The sequence below is a fragment of the Pteropus medius genome, unplaced genomic scaffold, assembly GCF_902729225.1.
Source record: "Pteropus medius unplaced genomic scaffold, Ma_sr-lr_union100, whole genome shotgun sequence".
Classification (NCBI taxonomy): Eukaryota; Metazoa; Chordata; class Mammalia; order Chiroptera; family Pteropodidae; genus Pteropus; species Pteropus medius.
The window spans coordinates 1,965,453-1,988,229 of NW_024354875.1; the positions used below are offsets into that span (position 1 = coordinate 1,965,453).

At 42.9% G+C, this 22,777-nt stretch overlaps 1 protein-coding gene, 1 non-coding gene and 1 pseudogene across 2 annotated transcripts; 2 read left to right on the forward strand and 1 right to left on the reverse strand.

Moving 5' to 3' along the window:
- Positions 1-1,443: 1,443 nt before the first annotated feature.
- Positions 1,444-22,294, forward strand: LOC120597033 (nuclear body protein SP140-like). Its single transcript, XM_039855679.1, has 8 exons — positions 1,444-1,470; positions 9,313-9,363; positions 11,568-11,724; positions 14,988-15,156; positions 15,829-15,912; positions 18,208-18,381; positions 20,619-20,708; positions 21,334-22,294. Exons 3-8 carry the CDS (start codon positions 11,569-11,571, stop codon positions 21,477-21,479), a joined length of 819 nt encoding a protein of 272 aa, XP_039711613.1. The 5' UTR covers positions 1,444-1,470; positions 9,313-9,363; position 11,568; the 3' UTR covers positions 21,480-22,294.
- Positions 10,819-10,937, forward strand: LOC120597341 (uncharacterized; annotated as a pseudogene).
- On the reverse strand, positions 13,267-13,369 carry LOC120597510 (U6 spliceosomal RNA). Its single transcript, XR_005651394.1, has one exon. It is a non-coding gene; the product is annotated as a U6 spliceosomal RNA (small nuclear RNA).
- Positions 22,295-22,777: the final 483 nt, after the last annotated feature.

Consider the following 22,777-nt stretch of genomic DNA (forward strand, 5'->3'; position numbering starts at 1 on the left):
GTTCTATTCGATTCAGCCAGTTCTGTTCATTCGTCCTATGTGGACATTGTCCCGTCGTGCTCTGCCCTGTGTAGCTGCTTCCTCGTCCTGGGGACTTCATGACTCAGTTGTGACTCAGTGGCAGGGATGTTTCAGTCTCTGTATTTGATGTGCATGAGGCTGAAGAGTGTTTTGTTCTAAGCTCTCTGCAAAAAAGACCTGTTCTCTGTTACTTTTACATTTGGAAATGATTTTCCCCCATTACCTCCTATGTATTCCTCTTTTTCTGAAAACCATAATATGAATACAACCGATTTACCCCCTATGGATTGCTTTGGGGTCAGCTGGGCAGAAGGGGCCTCCTGACACTTAACAGGGGGGTGGCACAGTGGAACCTTGTGGTCCACAGTTAGCACTCTTCAAAAAGGCCATACGGAAAGAGAGTGATAACAAATATTTGAAAGAGGTCACAGTCTTTGTCCAGTAAAACACTTAGGATTTATGCAGCATCCTCCATGTTTGAGCAGGGGAGAAACATATTAAAGATTTCTTCGTTCCTTGGGACTTTAGCTTTCAGATCTGGGACACGAAGTTCTTTCGCTTGTGGGGCTGCTTTCCTCCTCCCAACGCAGGGGAAACGGGCCCCGTTGCACCTACTCTCAATGCTTGGGTGCCCCGGGCGGATGCTCTATGCAGATGTTATTTCCTGAAGCCGCAGCGATGATGCCATCTTGGTTCTTGTTGTCAGTCTGACAAGAACCACCCTGTTCCCTGTAGGACCCCTCATGAGCACATGAAGTGTTTGGTTCTGTCTGCCAACTGCACATTTCACAGAGCCAGCTCCCTCTGGGGAGGAGGGCTCTCTTCATGTCACCTCTGGTGTGGCGCCTCCACCACGCATCACCTCCAGAGCAATGGTCGGACGCTGTGCACCAACTCCTGCCAAGAACTCCCGGGGCGGCGCGGGAGGTGGGAGGGGGCTCTGCTCTGGGGCAGGCTGTCCAGGTGGGTACCCAGGCGCCATCTGCCTGGTCTGCCTCGTCTGACACCCTTGGCTCACTGTGTGAATCCGGTCACCTGGGAGAAATCAGAGGGCGGGGGACACCTGGGCCCAACAGAGGTCGCAGAGATGGACAGTTCAGAAAGTGGGTGGAAATAGTCAGAGATACAGGGCTCCCTCACAATTTGGACGAAATCTTCTCTGTCTAGGTCATAAATCCATTTTTGGGCATAGGGACTGCCAGCAGGAAAACCATCTCAAACACGGATTCCTTATTTAGGGGAAAATAATGGCACTTCGAAACTTGATTTCGAGGGGTCTTTTTTTGGTTAGAAGTTGATAAGAGAGTTCTATTTTTTCCCCCAAGAAGGACAACCGGTTGAGATTAGGCGGAAAAAGGAACAAGATATTTAAGAGGAGCATGCAATAGCAACATTCTGCCACCAGAGGGCAATGTAGACTTCTGGAGAACCTGGAGACAGAGCTGCAAGGTAAAATGCAAATTTAAAATGAAGTTTCACTAGCTAAAATTAGAATGACAAGTAACCCTGGTAGTAGAGTCTTTCCTTCTACCGTGTTCTGTGTGCTTTGGATAAGAACTGACGCCTGCCGAAGGCTGGAGCCAGTTCCTGGAGGACCCCCTGGCATCAGGTTGCTGATTGCGGTGGTCTGTGGGGCGGGGGTGAGGGAAAAGAGGGAGCCCTCGAAGGAACCGGGGGTGGGGGGTGGGGGCTGGGGTTATTCCCCACTGGGTCAAAAACATGTTCAAGCTTCAATAATGTGGATGGCTTTAGTGGAGCGTCCTGGCTAACGTCAGCCCCACAAGGCGGAGGCTGCTTTGGGAAAGGGACTGGGCCCCCAGCCAGCTGAAATGGTGTCAGCAACTGACTTCCAGTAAGCGCTTGTGCAAGAAGCCGAGGCCCCGCCCGGTCTCCCACCCGAGCTGACCCTTTGTGTTGCCCAAGCGCTGTGCCGCAGCTTTAGCGGCTCAGCGGATCCATATTTCTGTCCTGAAGCCAGGGTCTTGGGAAGGGATTGGATCAGATCGGGATTTCTTCCTTCCGGGAAGAGCGAGGAGCAAGGGACAGGAAGTCCTCTTCGTCTTGAATTTCTTCCCTTTGTCTTCTGTGAAACTGTTAAGTATAACAGCCTGACTAGTTCACCCCAGGGTGCGGCTGAATCTGGGGGTGGGGAGTAGGGGTGGGGAGGAGCAGAATCCCGGAAGGCCTGCTTCTGGCTGACATCCAGCGCTTCTTTTTTTCTTTTTTTTTGCCATCCCTTCTTTGTATACAGTTTAAACCAGCAGAGTAAGAAGCTCAGACGTGCCTCTGAAAAGTTTCTGATATTTGTCGTGTCACGAGTTATCCACAAGATTCTCACTCTGAGAATCTGCCTTCCCTCCCATTTACTTTTCTGTCCCCAATTATGCTCAGTTCTCGTGTCCTGGCTTTCCAGGAAGCACCACATGACAGCCTAGTGGGAATAATGAACACAAAGCTCCAAATTCAAATCATAGAGCCCTCTTCCATTATTTTAAAAATTGTGGATATATATATCAATATTTATCGTTTTAATCATTTGTAAGTGAACAATTCAGTGTCACAATATGGCATAACCATGACCACCATTTATTAACAAAACTTTTTTGTCATTCCCAACATAAACTCTGTACCCATTAAACAATAACTTACCCCGTGCTCCCCTCCCTGTCCCCCCATCTCTACCCTCAGTCCCTGGTCATCTATATACTACTTTCTCTGTCTATGAATTTGCCTATTCCAAGTACCTCACATAAGTAGAATCATACATTTGTCCTGTGTCAGGCTTGTTTCACTTCACATAATGTATTCAAAGTCCATTCAGGTGGTGATATATAATAAAAATTTAAAACCTTCTCTTGACTGAATAATGTTTCTCCCCACATTTTGTTTATCATTCATCTGCTGATGGATATGAGTCGTTTCCACTTTTTGGCTGTTGTAAAGAAGGCTGCCGTAAATGCTGGTACATGAATATCTGTTTGCATCTCTGCTTTCTTCTGGGTAGATATTTAGGAATGGAATTGCTAGGTCATATGGTTTAACGTTTAATTTTTTGAGGAGCTACCAAGCTGTCTTCCACAGTGGCTGTACCACTTTACATTCCCGACAGCAATGCACGAGGGTTCCGAATTCTCCACATCATCACCAATGCTTCTTACTTTCTGCATGTGGTTTAAAAAAAAAAAAGTTTTAATTTTTATTATAGTAATCCTAGTAGGAACGAAGTGACAGCTCCTTGTGGTTTTGATTTATATTTCCATAATGACTGATGACCTTTTCATGTGCTTACTGATTATTTGTACGTCTTTGGAGAAATGTCTACTCACGTCCTTTGCCCATTTTTAAATTGAGTTGTTTGTGCATTTTTTGTTGTTATTGAACTTCGGGAGTTCTTTATATATTCTGAATATTAATCCCTATCAGGTATATGAATTGCAAATATTTCTCCTGTTCTGTAGGTTGTCTTTTCATTTTCTCTATAGCGTCTTTTGATGCACGAAAGCTCTTAATTTTGATGAAGTCGAAGTTATCTAAGTTTTCTTTCGCTGCTTGTGCTTTTGTTGTCATATCTATGAAATTGCTGCCGACTCTAGGTTGTGAAGATTTTCCCCAATATTTTCTTCTAAAGTCTTTATAGTTTTGCCCCTTAATGTTATGTCTGTGATCTATTTCAAGTTAATTTTTGTATACTGGGTAAGGTATGGGTCCAAATTTATTTTTTTGTGTGTGGATATCCAGTTTCCACAGCATCATTTGTTGAAAAGACTATCCTTTTGTCATTGAATGGTTTTGGTAACCTTGTTGAAAATTGACTATGTATATATATACATATATATACATACATATATATGTGTGTGTGTGTGTGTGTGTATATATATATATATATATATATATATATATATATATATATATATAGGTTTATTTCTGGTCTTTCTACTCTATTTCATGGATTCATATTTCTGTCCTTTTGCCAGTACCATACTGTTTCAATTACTGTAGCATTGTACAACATTTCAAAGTTGGAAAGGGTGAGTCTTCCAACTTTCTTCTTTTTCAAGATTATTTTGGCTATTCAGAATTCCTTGCAATTTCATATGAATTTGAGGATCAGCTTTTTCGTTTTCTGTGAAAAAGGCTGTTGGAATTTTGACAACAATCATGATGATTCTGTAGAGTGCTTTGGGTAGTATCGACATCTTAACAACGTAAGTCTTCCTGTTCATGAACATAGGATGTCTTTACATTTATCTAGGCCCTCTTTAATTTTTTTTCAGCAATGTTTTGTAGTTCGCAGCATAAAGTCTTTTAGTTCTTTGGTTAGATTTATTCCTAAGTATTTATTTCTTTTAGATACTATCTTAATTTTGCCTTCTTAATTTTTTAAAAAGATTATTGAAAACTATCTCTGTGCCAAGGATCAGTTAGAGGAGAAAGCTTAAGTTCTTTTCAGGTCTTTTCTGAACCTGCATCTGTCTCTGGGCATGTGCAGTGGCTTTCTAAATTGCCCTGTGTACATGATTGCCTTTGAATGTCCTAATCGTAAATGTCTGGCTTCCAAAAGAGGAGAAAAGGAAAAAGAAAAACAAAAATCAAATAAAACTAGATGCAACTCTTTTAAATCCCAGGAAGCCACTTCAGCCCATGGGGTTGCAACAAGGCTGCCTGCCTCTGTTCCTGCACCTCTGAGATGAAAAGCCATGATCGGCAATCAGAGCATAGAGTCCCGATACTTGGAGGACTAGTTCCTTCTTGCCCGCCCTGGCTCCAGCAAGCCACACCAGGAATGCGGGCTCAGCTGCCTGCCACTAGGCTGGGGGATGAGGGGTAGGTAACCATTGCAGCAGCAGCGGCTGAAATTAACCAAAATTAGCCACAATTTACCAGCCAAGCTTTCTCCTGGAAGCTACGAGCATTCAGATAGACTACGGAGTTTTAAAACTGTGACTTCAGACGGTTTCTGCTAGTACAGTTGTCTAAGTGGAGAGACAGATTCCTGGTGCTCCCTACTCTGCCATTTTCCATGATGTTCTCTCCCACCCGTAAGCCTTGGATGTGTAAAATCTTCTGTTCCATTCACCCTTTGAGCCTTGTGCTCTGGCGCACCGATGGTGAGTCGGGGTTGGAAGTGTCTAGAGAGGCAATTTCATTTGTAATAGACACATCTCCAAGCAAACACTATCGCTTTGTGCCTCACTCGGTTTTTGTGGGAATTCAGGGGGGCCACACAATAACACACAATAACACCATTTAGGTGCTTGATTCCAGAGCCACTTAAGAGAGAAATAAGAAGTCATGTAGTTGGAGAGCATAACCTCTGTCTTATTACTAATCAAAACTGGACTAGGGGACATGGCTTAGAGATGTGACCATAATGGGCGTCTTTATATGGGGCACCTGCCCTAGCCAGGCAAGGCCTGCTCTTGCAATCCTATACCTGAAGCATCAGTCTAGAGGCTTCACCTCATTCCTTTCTGCCCTGTGGCTGGCTCCAGAGAGATGGGAGGGAAGAAACCACACTTTATAGCCCACGTTCCTTCTCTAGAAACATCTAAGAACTTGTCTCTCATAGGGAGGAGGAGGGTATCACGCTGATTGGTGTGCCCCCTCCTGGAAGAAGACGTCAGGAGTTGGGAATGAATGTTCCACCAAAAGGGCTTCGGCTCCTGCTCCTTGCTTCCAATTCTCATCCACAGGACAAAGCCTGGGCTCTTTTCCCTTCAGCCACAGTGGCCACTGCTGCCACCACCGCCTCCTGCTCTTGAATTTCACAGACCAGGGCACCTACTCCTCTGCGTGGTAAATCCCAGGTCTCAGCCCAGACTCACCCCTCAGCACAGAAGCCTGAACTGAAGCTGCTTTGGGCGAAGCTTACGAAGACAGTTACCAGTGGTCCTGTCTGCTGGCCCCTGCTTCCCCCCAGCTGCAAATCTTCCTCTGCTTCTGAGCGTTTCAAGCCTTGAATAATCTACAGAATCTCTTTTGGGGAAGAAATGCCCCATGCCAGTCCCCTCTCTGCAGCCGTGAAAAGGCCTGGTGATTACATTCTTCCTTCCAAGTTGTCCCAGCGGGATTTTTCAGAGTTCAACCTGCCTCGTAGGTTCGTTCTCCCATTGTCTCCTATGTGTGGGTCTGATGGGATCACAGCATCGTTTTTCTTTCCCGCTCTTTGTATCTTGATCACTAGACCAAAACCCAGTTCTTAAACCGATCTCTTTTTATTTCTTCTAAAGCCTTATTCTTCACATACTGAATTCTGAGGGTTTAAAGAAATCGAAGTATGCTTGTCATTCAACATTATGGTAGTTTCAAGGGTACGACATAACAATGCCACATTTGTATTCAATGTGAAATGATTGCCATGTAGCATCTGTCACCATACAAGGTTACGCATTTTTTTTTTCTTGTGATGAGAACTTTTAAGATTTACTTTCTTAGCAAATTTCAAATTTGCGATACAAACTTCTTGACTATAGTCACGATGCTGTATACATCATGTTCCTGCGACTTGTTTATTTTAAACTGGAAGCTGGTACCTCTTGATCCCTTTCACTCATTTCGCCCATGCCCCACCCCTTCCCCTCTGGCAGCCACCAGTCTATGAGATTGGTTTATTTTGTGTAATCTATAATCAGTCTAGGTGGAATTGGCAACAGATGCGATCGCATTTACAAGGTGTTTGGCATCATGATAATTTAAGTTTAGATTTGCATCATTTGCATCAGGGGATTCTAGTTATACGGAATGCAAAGGATACCATTATCAATCCAAAAGATTTAACTAAAGATTTATTAGGTAGTTTGCAAGGGTTTAATCCTTCGAATATGCTTAAACATACTTTTTGGATTTGGGCCGGAATTATACGCTTACTAGTTGTATTCTTTTGTGCTTTTTCAGTCGGCTGCCGAATCCTCCAACGACAAAGAGCACAATCTCATATTACATGGCATGCTCTGCGGCTTAAAAATCAAAAGGAAGGGGGAGGTGTGGAGAGCGGCTTGTAAGCTGACGAGGTCCTTGCAATCTGTGAGGTCAACCAAGGGTTGCCTCGCCTTAATGAACCCTCCTAAGAATGGGGAAGTACAAATCGTTGCGGTAGGGAGGGGCAGAAACAGTGTGGTGTTGCTCCATCCGAGATAGGGAAGTATGCTCATAGCTGCAAGTAGACTGAATCACTAAAGATCATAGCAGGGTGTGGGTTGAGTGATTGTGCAGAGGAAAATCTTGTCTTAGCCAGCAACTGTATGCTCTGGTATAAAAAGCATCTCGGGAAAATAAAACTGCGCCACTGCTCCATCCTCAGTGGACGGTGGTCCTCCCGATTTCACCTTTGTCTCTCTCTTTGTTTTCAGCATCTCCCACCGTTCTCACTCAGGCAGCAAGCAGGCTGCGCTGGACGTGGCCGTTTTGCTTGTTCATTTGTTTTGTTTTCTCCGATTCCACCTATAAGTGAAATCATACAGTATTTGTCTTTCCCTGTCTGGCTTATTTCACTTAGCATAATACCCTCGAGGTCCATCCATGCCTTTACGAATGGCAACATTTCATCCTTTCTTATGGCTGAGTCGTTCTGGGGAGCCAACCAAAATGCCCTCTTTCTTTGAGCTGAGTACTCCCAACATAGATCTTTTCATTTCCTTAGCACTTAGGTTTGTGTTAATTCTACTAGATTTCCTGTACCTGAACCCAAAGTCTGATAAATCTCGTAGAGCCTCAAGATCCTCATTCTTTTCTGCCTGTCTGCTAGCCAATCCATCACATTGCTGGGGCTGTCACAACAATCAGCTCTCTGCAACTTGCCACCAGAGTCAAATCTCTTCCACTGGTGGAATATGGTTTTGTCAAAGGAGGAGGCAAGAGGGGAATTGAGACAAACTTCATCTTTACTGTTTGAACCTAGATGGAGTTCCAAAGACGATAAAGACAAGATGAATAGAAGTTGAGACAGTTAACATTAAATGTCCACCAACTTTAATAGCCCAAAGACAAAAGAATGCGATGTTTTTCAACGTGGGATCTACGGACTATCACATTAGAGCCACAGTCCCACCTCGATCTCTCATGCTCTGGTTTTAGTCCATGTCCTGCTCTCATTTTCTTTTTGCTCCAATAAATATATAACTTTAACTTATATATTTCAGATATTAAAAATGTCACTTTACATCCTTCGTTGAGTGATGGCAGAATATGAATGAAAAAATCATTGTCTAGGAACATAGATATAGCTGGATGTTAACTGTGTTTATCTTGCTTTTTAAGATCTAGATGATCTTCATTCTTATGCCCTTGGGCCATCTCATGAGAAGTCTTCTTGACATCCTCAACTCCTTGCCTAGAAATCTCCTTAACTAGGTCATTGAGTTCATTAGGTGTATTTTCTACTTCTCCACATTAGTGCAGGTGAGTTTTATAAAACTTTCTACCACTACATAACAAGGATGCCCACTCTTCTAACTTCCAGTAATACTTTTCTCACTTTCTTATAAGTCCCACTGACAGTTCCTTGGGGACTTGTAGATTTTCACCCACTGCTTGGTCCCAAGCCAATGTCACGTGGTTTATGTTTTTGTTACAACAGCATCTCACTTCAAAATCTGTTCTAGTTATACTACTGTGAAAAAAATCACCCAAAATGTAGGGATTTGAAATAAAAAAAAAAATCATTTATTTTGCTCATTCATCTGCCATCTGGCAGAGCTCAGTAGGGGTGGTGGCTTGACTGGAGCTGGAGGATTCTACTTCCAGTATGACTCCAGATCTACTTCTGGTATGGCTTCTGTACTCAGTCATTTGAAACGTGGGCCGAATTTTAATGTGGGGGAAAATAAATTTTAGGTTGGTTTGGATTCTAGTTTATACCATTATAAACTTTTCCCAGTATCCAAAACATAAATGAAATAATGCACAAAGAACTGTTGTCAATCTATGGTCTTTGGCACCAATTCAACAGCAACGGGAACCCCCAATTTGGGGTACGGTGAAGAGGGAAATGTTATGCAGTGCAAACGGCTCGATCGTGATACGGCGAGGCTGTGAGGAGGCCGTGGGGTGAGGCGTATCACTCACCGGCTAGACTCTAGCTAGACTGCTCTGCCCTGCCCTGTTCCCCTCTGCTCCTCTCTGCTCTAGCCGGAGGTGAGACTCCAGCGGCAGAAACACAGTCTTCAGTCCTGGGTGGAAAGGGAAAATGCCTCCACTTATACGTTAGAATTCGTTTGTCAATTTTCACAAAAATCTTACTTGAATTTTTTTTTTTGGACACCAACATCTGATTGATCTCTCTCCACCTCTCAGAAATATATTCCAGCGGATTTTCTCTTTGCTGTGGACATCACAGACGAGGAGGTATGACCAGCACTTGCCCCAATGCCTGCCATATAACCAACCCATTAGAGGAAAGCTCCTTCTGGGTGACAGGCCACAGCAGGGTGGAGTGGGGCTAGTTGGAGAACAGGCCCGGCTGGGCCTCGACTCGGGGCAGTTAACTGTAATGACCCTAAAGTTAAAATGAGTTAAATTCTCTTACAAAAAGCAAGAAGAAAACTAGTATAACACTTCAGTGGTGTCCCAGCACTCAGAATTTAACTATAAGATGGCAAAAAAACCAACAGGGCCACCTCCAGGGTGTGGCCAGCTCCTGTTTGGCGCTGCGGCTGAGCTGGAGTCACTGGTAGAGCCCTGGCGCCGTCAGCGGAACGGCAGCCGCCGCCACAGCACCACAGACAGCACCAGCTCCCGCCTCCGGGTCGGGGGCTCACTGTCCCTGAAGGTGAGGAAGCTTCGGACCTTATGTTTTCCCGGAGGTTAGTGAAATCATCAATAAAACTTTAAAAACACCCTTCACACCTATCTGGTTGTAGGTGAAAGCTAAGCTGTGCATAGCCATCCCGGGCAGCTTGGCAGTGTAGGGCAGCCTTCATTTCAAATCCATCTCGCCCTGATGAAGGCCAGCCACAGAGCCACATTGTCGGGGTTGTCACTGTCTGGGGAGGACTCGAGATTGATGCGCTCTATGAGATCAGTCATGCCGGGAACCTCCCCAGGTTCCTGGACCTGTTCCTACAGGAAGACGTCCAAAAACAGATCCCGGGAGAGGGGTCCTGCATGAGACATTCCTTCCCTTGAGACATTCGTGATGGTGGCAGCAATGGTGACTGTGTCTGGCGCATTTGAGCCAAGAAACATATTGGCTGCCTCTAGATGAATTTTATTGAGATTATATTGGATCTATAGGTCAATTGGAGAGAATCGACATCTTAATATTTAGTCTTCCATCCATAAACATGGTATAGCTTTCCATTTATTTTGGCTTTAAAAGATTCTCTCAGCAAACACTTTGCGATTTTCAGTCTAGTGTTTTTGCACATCTTTTGTTAGATTTATCTTTTTTTATTTGATGGTTTTGAAGTTTTAGAAATGGTATTATTTTTATTTTTATTTCAACTTGTTTGTTGCAAGTATATAGAAATACAATTGACTTTTGCATATTGATCTTGAATCCAGTTACTTTGCTAAATTACTAATTAATTCTAATAGTTTGGCTATAAATATTTTTATAAATACACAAACAAATAATGGCAGTTCTATTTCTCCTTTTTTAGGTTTATTTTAAAAATTCATTTTCATAGCCTTATCACATTGGCTAGAATTTCCAGTGAACGTGAAATAGAAATGGTGACAGTGAATATCTTTGTCTTGCTCTTAAATTGGGTTGGAAAGGACTTAGTATTTTACCTTTAAATACGATCTTAGGCATAGTTTTTCATATATATACTTTATTGGATTAAAAAAGTTACTTTCATCTATAGCCATGTTGCCTTGAACAAGCCTGATCCCGTCTGATCTCAAAAGCTAAGCAGGGTCGGGCCTGGTTAGTACTTGGATGGGAGACCACCTAGGAAGACCAGCTGCTGTGGGCATAAAAACAATTAATAAGGGATTGTAAGCTGACAAGGTCCTTGCGATCTTGTCAACCAAGATCAACCAAGGGTTGCCTCACCTAAAAAAAAAAAAAATTCTATATATAGTTTTCTGAGAGTTAAAAAAAAAGGAACAGATGATATTGAATTTTATCAAGTGCTTTTTTTTTGATCTATTGTGATTATTGTAGGGTTTCCTCCTTTATTTTTTCAATGTGGTGACATAGATTCCTTGATTTTGAAATGTTAAAAATCTTAAGACAAGTCCTAGTTAGTCATGACGCATTATTCTTTTAATCCGTTGCTGGATTTGATTTGCTAGTGTTCTGGAGGAGATTTTCCATCTATGTTTATGGGAGATATTGACCTGTACTTTTCATTTTTGTAACATTTTTGTCAGGTTTTGTATCAGGCTTATGGTGTCTTCCTATAGCAAGTTGGGAGTGTGTGTTCCTTTTTTCTTTATTTATTGACAGAATTGTGTAAAATTGGTTAATATCTTTCCTTAAATGTATGTTTTGAAGAATTCACAAGTGAAGTTATCTGGGCCCAGATTTTTTTTTTTTTTTTTTTGTGGTGTGGGCATCTTGAAATCTTAACGTTTCTTTTCTCATTGTGTTTTTTCCTTAGGATGTTTCCAATATTCCAGAACAAGGAGACAATTGTCCATGAAATCTTGAATCACTTCAAGAAAAATAAAGTGGAGATAGCGAATGCAATAACAAAGCCATTTCCTTTCTTTGAGAGCCTCAGAGATCTCTCCTTCATCACCGAAGAAATGTATAATGTAAGTGAAGTTTATTATGTCTCCCTGTGATGATTCAGCTGCATGTTAATTTATATCTGGTATCCTGGATTCAAAATTTAGTGTATCACTAACTGGCTGGTAGCTTTTTATGCTTTTCATGGGAAGACTCTTTTAAGTTAGTTAATCATCCGAAAAGATTGAGGGTGACAGGGCAAGCAGACATCACTAAAGGCATTTTTTTTTTTTTATGGTGACATTGGTTAACAAAATCCAGTAAGTTTCAGGTGTACAATTCAACAGTAAGGCATGTATATATTGTGTTGTGTGTTCACCGCCCATAGTTAGATTTCTTTCTGTCACCACATATTTGACACCTTTTTCCCCATCTACTTCCCCCGCCTTGGTAACCACTAGTCTATTGTCCATGTCCCCGAGTCTCTGTTTGTTTGTCTTGCTCATTTGTTGCCTTTAGGTTTATATCCCACATATAAATGATACCATGTGGTTTTCAACTTTTTCTGTCTGGCTTATTTCACTTAGCATGATTATCTCGAGGTCCATTCATATTGTCACAAATGGCAGTATTTCATCTCTTCTTATGGCTGAGTCATATTCCATTGTATATATGTCCCACAGCTTCTTTAGCCAATCATCTATCATAGGATACTTCAGTTGCTTCCATGTCCTGGCCACTGTGAATAAGGCTGCTATGAACATCGGTGTGCAAATATCTTTTCGGATATATGTTTTCAAGTCTTTGAGGGTAAATACCCAGTAGATGGATTGCTGGATCGTATGGTAGATCAATTCTTAGTTTTTTTGAGGAATTTCCAGACTGTTTTCTGTAGTGGTTGTACCAATTTGCAGTCCCACCAGCAGTGTACGAGGGTTCCTTTTTCTCTGTATCCTCTCCAAAACTTGTTTTTATTTCTCCTGTTGATAGCCATTCTCACGGGTATGAGGTGGTATCTCATTGTGGTTTTGCTTTGCATTTCCCTACTAACTAGTGATGTTGAGCAACTTTTCATATGTTTGTTGGCCATTTGTATTTCTTTTTGGGAGAAGTGTCTGTTCAGGTCCTCTGCCCATTTTTTAATTGGCTTGTTTAGGTTGTTGTTGTTATTGAGTTGTATGAGTTCTTTATACATTTTGGATATTAGGCCCTTATTGGAGGTGTTGCTTGCAAATATAATTTCCCATTTGGATGGCTGTCTCCTTACCTCGTTGACTCTGCAGAAGTTTTTTAGTTTGATGCAGTCCCATTCATTTATTTTTGCTTTTACTTCCCTTGTCTTAGAGGTCAAATTCATAAAAACCTCTTTAAGTCCAAGATCCACGAGGTGATTTTTTAATTTTTATTTTTTATTACTTATTTTTAATGTTACCGGGCAACCATGGAGATGGCAGGAGACCGTCTAGGTAGAGTGAGGCGGGAGACCGTCTAGGTTGAGCGAGCTGGGATCTGGTAGGAGGCTGGGAGAGCCTCAGTGCAAGCACAGAGCGGGTCTCTTGGGAGACCATTCCTAACCCCACCATTTTTTAAAAAATCACCATTGGGTGTGAGGAGGCTAGGGCACTGCACAAAATATGGAATGCTTCATGAATTTGTGTGTCTCCTTGTGGAGGGGCCACACTAATCTCTGTATCATTCCAATTTTGATATATGTGCTGCTGAAGCGAGCACCAAGGCCCATGAGTTTAGTTCCTGTGTTTTCTTCTATGCTATTTATTGTTTCAGGTCTTATATTCAGGTCTTTAATCCATTTTGAGTTAATTTCAGTGTGTGGTGATAGACAATAGTCAAGTTTCATTCTTTTGCAGGTGTTTTTTGAGTTTTTCTAGCACCATTTATTGAAGAGGCTTTCCTTTCTCCACTATATGTTTTTGGCTCTTTTGTTGAAAATTATTTGCCCATAAAAACATGGATTTACTTCTGGACTCTCGATTCTGTTCCACTGGTCTGTATGTCTATTTTTCTGCCAGTACCATGCTGTTTTGATTACTATTGCTTTATAGTATAATTTGAAGTCAGGCAGAGTGATGCCTCCAGCTTTGTTTTTTTTTCTCAAGGTGGATTTGGTAATTCGGGGTCTTTTGTGCTTCCATACAAACCTGAGATTTTTTGTTCGATTTCTTTAAAAAATGTTGATGGGATTTTGATGGAGATTGCATTAAATCTGTATAATACTTTAGGTAATAAGCTCATTTTAACTATGTTGATTCTTCCAATCCAAGAACACGGAATATCTTTCCATTTCTTTGTATCTTCTTCAATTTCTTTTGATAGGGTCTTATAGTTTTCATCAAATAGGTCCATCACATTTTCGTTAAATTTATTCCTAGGTATTTTATTCTTTTTGTTGCAATTGCAAAAGGAATTATTTTTTCCACTTCTTTTTTTGACACTTCATTATTAAAGTATAGGAATGGTATGGATTTTTTGATATTGATTTTGTATCCATAAACTTTACTGTATTTGTTAATTGTTTTTAGTAGTGTTCTTGTAGTGTCTATAGTGTTTTCTATATGAAGCATCATGTCATCTGTAAATAATGGCAGTTCGACTTCTTCACCTCCTATTTCGATGCTTTTATATTTTTCTCTTGTCAAGGCACCTCTAATTGAAGCCCTTCTCTTCTGTGGGACATGTTGGAGTACAGGGGGGGATGGAGGATAGTGGTGATATGGATTGAAACTGGTACGCTTGGCAAATGCATAGCAATTTACACAATATAACAAAATGAAATAAAATTAAAATAATTAAAATAATTGGAGCATTATTCCATTATAATACCTGCTTACCTGAATTGAAATTTTCAGGGAATTTATACTATTATAAATAAAATTCCTGCCTTTTTGCTGTTTCCTCCAAAGTGTTTACATTTCGTTAGGTGGTTCTAGAGTCTTGGAATTCAAGTTGGTTAATGGGCCCTTTGGGGGAAATAGAGGAGGAAGCCATCTCTCCACCATGTGATCGAGCAGTTGATTCTCTTTGTGCTCTTTGCAGCAAGGGGAGGACCATCTCCCTACTTCCTGGAGACCTATTAGGACTTTTCACACCCGGGGTTGCTGTGCTGTCAACAGAATTGCGATAAGATCTATTCTTGAAACAGCCTAGACAGGTTGAAAGTGCAAAAGTCAAGAAGTTGATCAAATATTTAAGAAGTTCTAAAGTATTACATGAAAAATGGTAGTCTACACTGAGAAAGTAGAATGAGTATTCTATGCAGTTCTTTCCTTGATATCCATTTAACTTTGAAAGCATTATTTTAGATTTTTTTCCATTGTATTTTTTTTTAAAGGATTCTCAAGAAGCCTGTAGAAACTTGGTCCCTGTAGGAAAAGTGGTTTATCAGATGCTCTGCAACCTTGAGAAGACGTTTGATGGGTCACTTCTACAAGCCATATTCAGCAGGACTCATCTGAAGGAATATCCTGATTTAATTCCTATTCATAGAAGCTTTGAAAATGGTAATCAATTATTTCCTCTCCTTCTTGGGGTACATGTCTCATTCATCTATTTACTCAGTCACTCATTTAACAAGTATTCACAAAATGCTTACCATGTCCCAGGCCCTGTAGTAGGTGGAGTGAATATAAGTAACAGTGAACAAAACCGACATGTTCTCAGATCTCATCATTAAAATGATCGGCCAAATGACTACTCTGCTAGAGCCTAATTTGGGTTTAATTATGTCCTTTTTTTTTTTCTCCTGTGAATATCCAGAAAATGAATATTCTATTGAGAAAATATGCCTCTGGTATACCCTAAGCTTTGTACAGTTCACTGAGACTTTTTGCATATACAATTTACATTGAGATAAGCTTTCATTTCCCTCTGATCATCTTGTTGGGTGATTAATTACTTTTATGACTTTCCTACTTGTTCCATTATCCTTAAAACCCCAGAGGCTCATCACCTATAAAATTTCAGTGTTTTTTTTTTTTTCCCCTCTCATGATTGTCCCAGGGAATGGGACAAGCAACACCAAGTTAGGAGACACTAAGATTCAGAGTGACCTAAGGGCCAGAAGTTCCCCCATTGAAGCACGAGGATTCATGGGTGGTCCTGACATGTAATTATAAGGTGGTGTCCCTCATCACATGCCTGCAGCCTCTAATTAATTTTTTTTCTCCGATCAGTAATCCAATATGAATATTGTCTCCCGAAAAGCGATAGAGGAAAGACAAAAAACATGCCCAGCACTGAGCCAAGCTGTGAGCAAGGTAATTATGATTAGATACAAACTTTGTTTTCCGGTTCCTAAGAGGAAAAATAGACAAAGGAACTGAAGGGCGACCGTGACACTGGGGAAGGAATACCAGAGGAATGTGGGGTGGGCAGATGAGTGTTGCTTTGAATTGATTCCAGTATGACCTGACTCCATGGGAAATCCAAGAGTATTAGCAAGAGGTGGCAAAGAGAGATCCTGCTCAGTAACCTGGCAGGCAGAATAAAAATTGAAGCATGAACTATGAGTTGCCATAGGAGACCTTCTGTGTGAAGCTGTGATGGGCTAAGAACTATGGGCCCAAGGTCAACATCAAAGAAAAGACCCTGATGATGGCAGAAGGGACTGATTTAAATGTGGGGAATGTGGAGTGACGTTAGAAGCGTGGTGGAGTGAGAGATGTCCTCAGATCTCTCCACTTGAAATGACGATAAGCTGAACATCTAAAACTCAACAAGTAACACCCAACCTGCACACCAGGACGTCTGAGAGAGTGATCTATGCACAAGAGCTACCAGAGGGACTTCTAAAAATGATATGAAAAAAAGAAAGTTTTCTGGAAAGTAAAAAAAAATAAAAATAAAAAAAATATATGTATATGTATATGTATATGTAAACAATCAAAATTTAAACATATCAAAAAGTTTGGTAGCTCTTTTTGTGAATCCTCATAAATTTTGTTAAAACTAAACACATAAAAAAGTAAACGCGGGGGATGTTATTAAGAGCAGGAATATACAAAGAGAGAGGCATCCGGATATAGAGAGAAGAGAGGAAGTGGTAGAGGTATGGAGGAGGGGCTGTGGGCACTGTGAGAGAGAGAGGAAGAAGGAGGAGAAATGAAAAGAGAGAAGAAAGGAGTAAAGGACACAGTAAAAACAACCACATTATTAACAGCTCAGTTGTAGTTTAGTGCTTACAGCTGCTGTTACAGGCTAATATTACTTATGTGCCCATGTTGCAGGTAAGGAAATGAATCAGAGAGACCATGTATGTAGTTGGTCCGGGGTCAAACCCAGGCATTCTGAACCCAGAGCCAGTGTTCTTTTCTTTTTTTTTTCCCTTTTTTAATGAAGATAAAATTCATATTACATTAAAGTAACCATTTCAAAGTGTACAGTGTTGAGATGGCGCCATAGTGTAGTGGTTAGCACGTCTGCTTTACACAAAGAAGGTCCTGGGTTTGTGCCCCAGGTGGAGCCACGGACTATATCCTGGGCGTGCCAGGCCCAGGGTGCACCAGGCCCGGTGCACGCCCTGAACGTGTGGGAGGAGACGCCCTGCCTTCAGAAATCCAGTTCTCAAGGGGAAGTGGCAACATCCATATGTCAGGGTGGGGAGAGGGAGGAATTGAGAGGAAAAAAAAGTGTACAGTGTTGCGCAACCATAACCTCCATCTAGTTCCAAATCAGTTCAATTACCTCGAAAGGAAACCTCATACCCATTAAGCTGTTACTTCCCACTCCCCTCTCCCCACTGCCAGAAGTCATGGATATAACTAGAAAGTGTGTCTTTTAGTTTCTGTGGGTCGAGTGGGGAAAATCACAGAGACAGAGAGCAGAAATGGAGCCTGACATATAGGCTGGGGGAGGTGTAGGGGAAGAGAGCTGGGAAGGGAAAACGAGATACCAAGGACTGAGCTGGAGAATGTCACTGCAGGGAAGAGAGAGACAGAAATGAGGTAACAGGAGAAACTGGGGAGGCAGAAACCACGGGAATCCAGGATGCAGAGATCTCTGCCCAGGCTAGAAGCAGCAAGGCCTGGAGATCGGCTCCTGGTGGAAAATTGAGAAGAAGAGAGAGAACAGGGTCTAACAGGATAACGAGGCAGAGTGAGGCTTGGTCGGATTGGAGGTGGGGATCATGGAGCGGGAGTATTACTTTGCCAAGAGCAGCTGGCTTTAGTTTTCGACCTCAGAGCTCAGTATGGCCCCACCTTAGTCTTTTTCCTGGTCACTGGCTCTGGCCACTCCTTTCCTTATTTCTCTCTTCGGTGCCCATAAATCCAAAACTCTTGGCATGAAAAAGGAAAGAGAGAGCAACCACACCCAGATATTACATAGTTTTTTCTTTGATTCAAGCGGGTTTTGCTTAGATAATGGTATTGTGACACTTGCTCCTCCCCCTGCCCCCACTTATCCATCCACTTTTGTATACCCACTCCCACAGTCATGAAGCCTTAGGATGGAAGGTTCTGGCCAGCATCAAATATTTTAAGAATAAAGCCTCAGGTCTATGATACTGAGGACAATAAGTTTCAGTTGAACTAAGGATTGCATCTTGGTTTTAGGTGTGTTTCAGCCCCAGACCCATCAGTTTGGAACAGCCCCACTCACAGGACGAGGTGAGATGACGCCCTGGCTGATTCCAGAACCAGAGGGACATGATGGTCAGTTGCCCCAGCCTGGTCTGATCAATTGCGCCCAGTCAGAGATGCCCAGCCTACAGTCGAATAATGGACAAGGTAACTACAATCAAATCCCACATTGTAAATGACCAGCCACCCGATTAGGTCATTATGTGGAGGGAGAAGAGGCCACACACGAGCCCAGCCTCTGACGAGGGTACGAGAGGCTTAAGGTACAGAATTTCAAGAGATGTTTACTTGCATGAACCTGAGAGTAAGTGCCTCCTTAAATCTGTGACCTTAGGCCTCTTGCATGCCTCACTCCAGCCTTGCCCTGGAGGCCAGAGAGAAAGGAGAGAGAACTCAGTGGAGGAAGGTGCTCTGGGTGGAGAATGTGAAGAGAGCGAGTATAAAACAGGTAGATAGCGTAGGCCGTCACATCACGATTAGTAAAAGCGAGCCTGGCTTTTCCCAAAGGGACGTGAGAGCCACACTTTTCCAGGTTGCTGGAGGGTTGGCAGGGAGATAATTTTTTATCCTGCTTGCCAGAAGTTGTCACAGAAACATGCAAATAACACATGTGACTATCAGATTGGCAAGTAAGTAAGATGACTGTAGAAGACCCTTTGAGGAAAGAAGTAGGGGCAAGGGGCTCTGGTGGCATCCTCAAGCCAGCAGAAGAGACCTATAGTGATAGAGGGACCCGATCTTTGAGACAAGGACCATGCGTACAAAGACAATGATTGGAAGAGTGGAGGCAGAGAGAGGGTCCAGGTGAACCCTAGAGAAATAGAGACAGGAGAGGAAGTGAGGGACACGGCAGAGAGGAGATGAACTGACATCTCAAACAAGAGGCAGGGACAAGAATTACACGGAGAGAGAAGCATTGGGGACCCAGTAAACACCAAGAAAAGAGAAAGCGGAGCAGAGGTGCAAAGAAACCAGAAAGATAAAATACTAAGCGATGGTGAGTGGAAAAGCGGCAGAGGTCAGCGTGACTGGGAGAGAGGAGACACACTGAAATAGAATTTGAGTGATGGCCACTGGACAGAAGCTTCTGATTCAGGGTTTGTCCCCTTTGATGGTGAGTTTTCAGGGTAAATTGCCCCCATTTTTCAAAACGACATCTGTAACCTGTTCAGATTAAATAGGCCTCTCGACAGACAGACGGTCTCAACATTCCTAGCCAGCTGATCCCAAATACGTGTGGCCAGCTCAGCCCCGTCTTGAGAGCTGAAAGGCGTCTCGCTGGGGCGTCTTTCAGGAACCTCAGGCTTAGTGCTTCCCAAGCTGATCTCATTATCTTCTTCCGTTCAACCAGATCCTTCTCCTGCTCCTTCTTTGCCAAATTCCCTCTCTAATAATAATGTCATCAGTAATGGTGTCATTATTGTCCAGTTTTCTCAAGCCAGAAATTTTGTGGGGGGGCTCCCCTGAGTCCTCCTTTGCCTCCACCCCCAGGCCCCAACAGCCACCCAGCCCTCTATCCTCTGTTCTCTCATGCTAAGTCTTAATCGTGCCGACTTCTTTTATTTACTCGAATTGCCTTTGTCCATGCGCTGTCCTCTATTTGGGTCTATTTTCTTGGCCTTTTCTCTCCTCACCTCCTCCATGATCTGACTGGTTACATGAAGCTTCCTCCAGAAAGCCATTTCCTGTTATTTGGATGGGACTAGTTCTGGCTGCATGTCCCTGGGGCGCTTGGTCCTGGCTGTGAGATGATGCTCACGCTTCATCAGGATAACGTGGTTAGTATGTTCCACCCCTGGTGGACTGTGATTTTGAGGCAGAACCACATCTGTCTTGTTCTTGCTGTGTCCTCTGTCTCAAGCATGGTGTTTGGCATCTAATGGGAGCTCAATTAATATTTGTCAGGAGATGAAAGTGCTCACATTTTTGTACCCTAAAGGCTGAACTCATGTTTTGGCAAATGTTACATTACTGATATATTTACATGGGAAGTTTTATAAAAACAATTCTAATACATAAACATTACATATATGTATATATGTAATAAGCTACTTTTGTAGAAAAGAACATAAGAGTAAACACACAATTCAGCCAAGATAATTATCAGTTAGCAAGTGAGAATAGCAAGTAAAGGGAAAAGAGAAAAACCAAAAGGTAAAAAGGAAAGCACTTGAGAAGTAAAGAGAGAAAGACAGAAACAGAACTGGAAAGTGGGCAAGAAGGTGAGATTCGGCAGGAGAGTGAGCCTCTGAAGTGGGGAGAGAGGGAGGAAGGGTCCCACCAGGCTCTTTAAAGGGGGCAGGTGAAGATTCTTCATGCATCATTATTTATTGTGGGGGCAGAGCTGTTCAGATTTAAAAACCTAGTACAATCCTGTGCTGTGGGTCTGGTGGCTATGCAGAAGACAATTTCATCTTGTCACCCCAAAATGAACCGAGCATGGCCAGCATGTGACCAAGCACCCAAAACAATCGGTAAGGCTGGCTGAGGGAGTCTGTGATGCAAGACACTGTGTGTGTCACAGCGGAGGTGGCCCAGGGAGCATGGGATGGATGCGAGAGGGAGACTCTGGTGTTTGGTGCAGGAAGCTTCTACCTAACGGAGGAAAGCGAAGGGGACACGGAAAGGTACTGTGAGAACTGAGAGGAGGAGATATAAGAGGAGGTGTGTAGGGCAAGGTAGCAAGAGGGGATAGGGACAAAAGACACACTGGAAAGCGCTGGAGAGAGAAACATGCAGACATTGAGAGAAGGGCAAAGAGGTTGGCTCGAGAAGGAGGCAGCAGAAGCGGAAAGATGGGGAGGGACACCTGCCAGGGGGAGGAGAGGGTGAGCAGTCAGAAAATGCAGAGCAGGATGAGCAAAGCTGGCCGCTGCGGTCATCTGTCCTTACCTCTCTCACTGTCCAAGGAGAGTGACCGAAGCAGTGTCCCGCAGGCTGCAGCATTCCCCTGGAAGCCTGGGGCCGCCTGGAGTGGGGATGCTTCTGCCTAGAAGTTCAAGCTTCTGGGTCTTTCCAGCTACCCCTTTGTTTCGGGGTTTCCTGCTGGCTCCTCAGCCCCACACTGAGACCCCTAAGGGGTTTTGTTCCTTTGTGCAGCGATCAGCGGTGAGCTCAAATTGGAAGACGTGCCTCCGGAAGCCTACAGCTCAGCACCAGGACGTGGGCCGGGTGAGGAGGGTGAGGTTGTCCAGCCTGGGAATGCCGAGCATCAGGCATCTGAATTCAGGGCTCCTGTTTCTTGATGCACTTTACTTGGAGTGACTCTGCAGCCAGTGGTCCATTTAACCCTGGGGACCCATTTTCTGGCAATTTGGGAAATGTGGGAGGCAAGACCCTGTTCATTGAACGTGTGTGCTCATATTGATAGCATGCCTGCTGGGGTATAATAAAAAATATGTACTTGGCTTTCGTCCCTAGTTCCTAGCACCGTGCTCTCCAAACCCTTAGAATTTCCTGAGTGAGTGGGTTTTCAAAACCAACCATGTGATGAGAGGATTAGAACTTTCAGCTTCACCGCTTGACCTCTGGGGAGAAGAGAGGTTTGAAAAATTAGGTTCCATCTCCAATGGCCAGTGATTTAATCAACCATGCCTGTATAATGAAACTTTGATAAAAAGCCCTAGCAGCGGGGCTCAGGGAGCTACACTGACATGCTGGGAAGGTAGTGTGCTGGAGGGGGCATGAGAGGTTTGTCTCCCTCCCCCCAATACCTTGCCCTAATGCATCTCTTCCACTTGTCTGTTCCTGGGTTGTGGTCTTTATAATAACAACTCCGTAATTGTAAGTAGTGCACTTTCCTGGATTCGGAACCTCAGGGGAGAGTGTAGGAACTCCACATTTATAGTTTGCTGGGCAGAGATGTGGGTAGTCTGGGGACGTCATTTGTGGCTGGTGTCTGAAGTGGGGCAGTCTTGGGGACCCAACCCTCATCTCTGGGCAGTTAATGTCAGAACCGAAGTGACTTGTTGGACACCCAGTGGGTGTTGGAGAGTTGGGGAATTGGTTGGTGTTGGAATGACCCATTTACTGTTGGAAAGAACACCGCCCAGTTGGGGCTGAAAAAAAAAACGCTACACATCTATTTATACCAATGTCCTCAATTAATGTATAAATTTCTGCCTCAAAAATCTCTATCTGTAGATCAAAAAAAGTTAAGTGATTTTTGATTGCTTTGATACATGGAATGTTTTGGAAACTCCAGAAGACCTGAAAAACTCAATAGTCTTTTTGACACATATTCTCCTATGTGCCATTAGCTTATATATAAACTTTCAAAAATAATTTTGAAAATAATATCTCATATCTTTAAAACATCAGTAAAGAATAGACAGAATAACTGTCATTATCCTTGTTTAATAGAGAAAATTTAAGCACATATCTATTTCAAAATCTTTTACAAATTCATGTGGAGACTTGTAGGCCGAGCTAGGACTAGTATCTTCGATGCTTAGATCTTAATTCAGCAGACATCTGGTTCCTTTAGAAGAAAGAAAGGGAAATAATAACCAAAGACATCTGCAAGTGTTAGTTGTTACAGGAT

Bases quoted from the DNA above. Each gene is read 5' to 3' on its own strand.
- LOC120597033 (XM_039855679.1), top strand. From the start codon at position 11,569: ATGTTTCCAATATTCCAGAACAAGGAGACAATTGTCCATGAAATCTTG. The intron at 11,725-14,987 runs GTAAGTGAAGTT...TTTTTTTTAAAG, and splicing joins TCACCGAAGAAATGTATAAT to GATTCTCAAGAAGCCTGTAG. The intron at 20,709-21,333 runs GTAAGGCTGGCT...TCCTTTGTGCAG, and splicing joins CCAAGCACCCAAAACAATCG to CGATCAGCGGTGAGCTCAAA.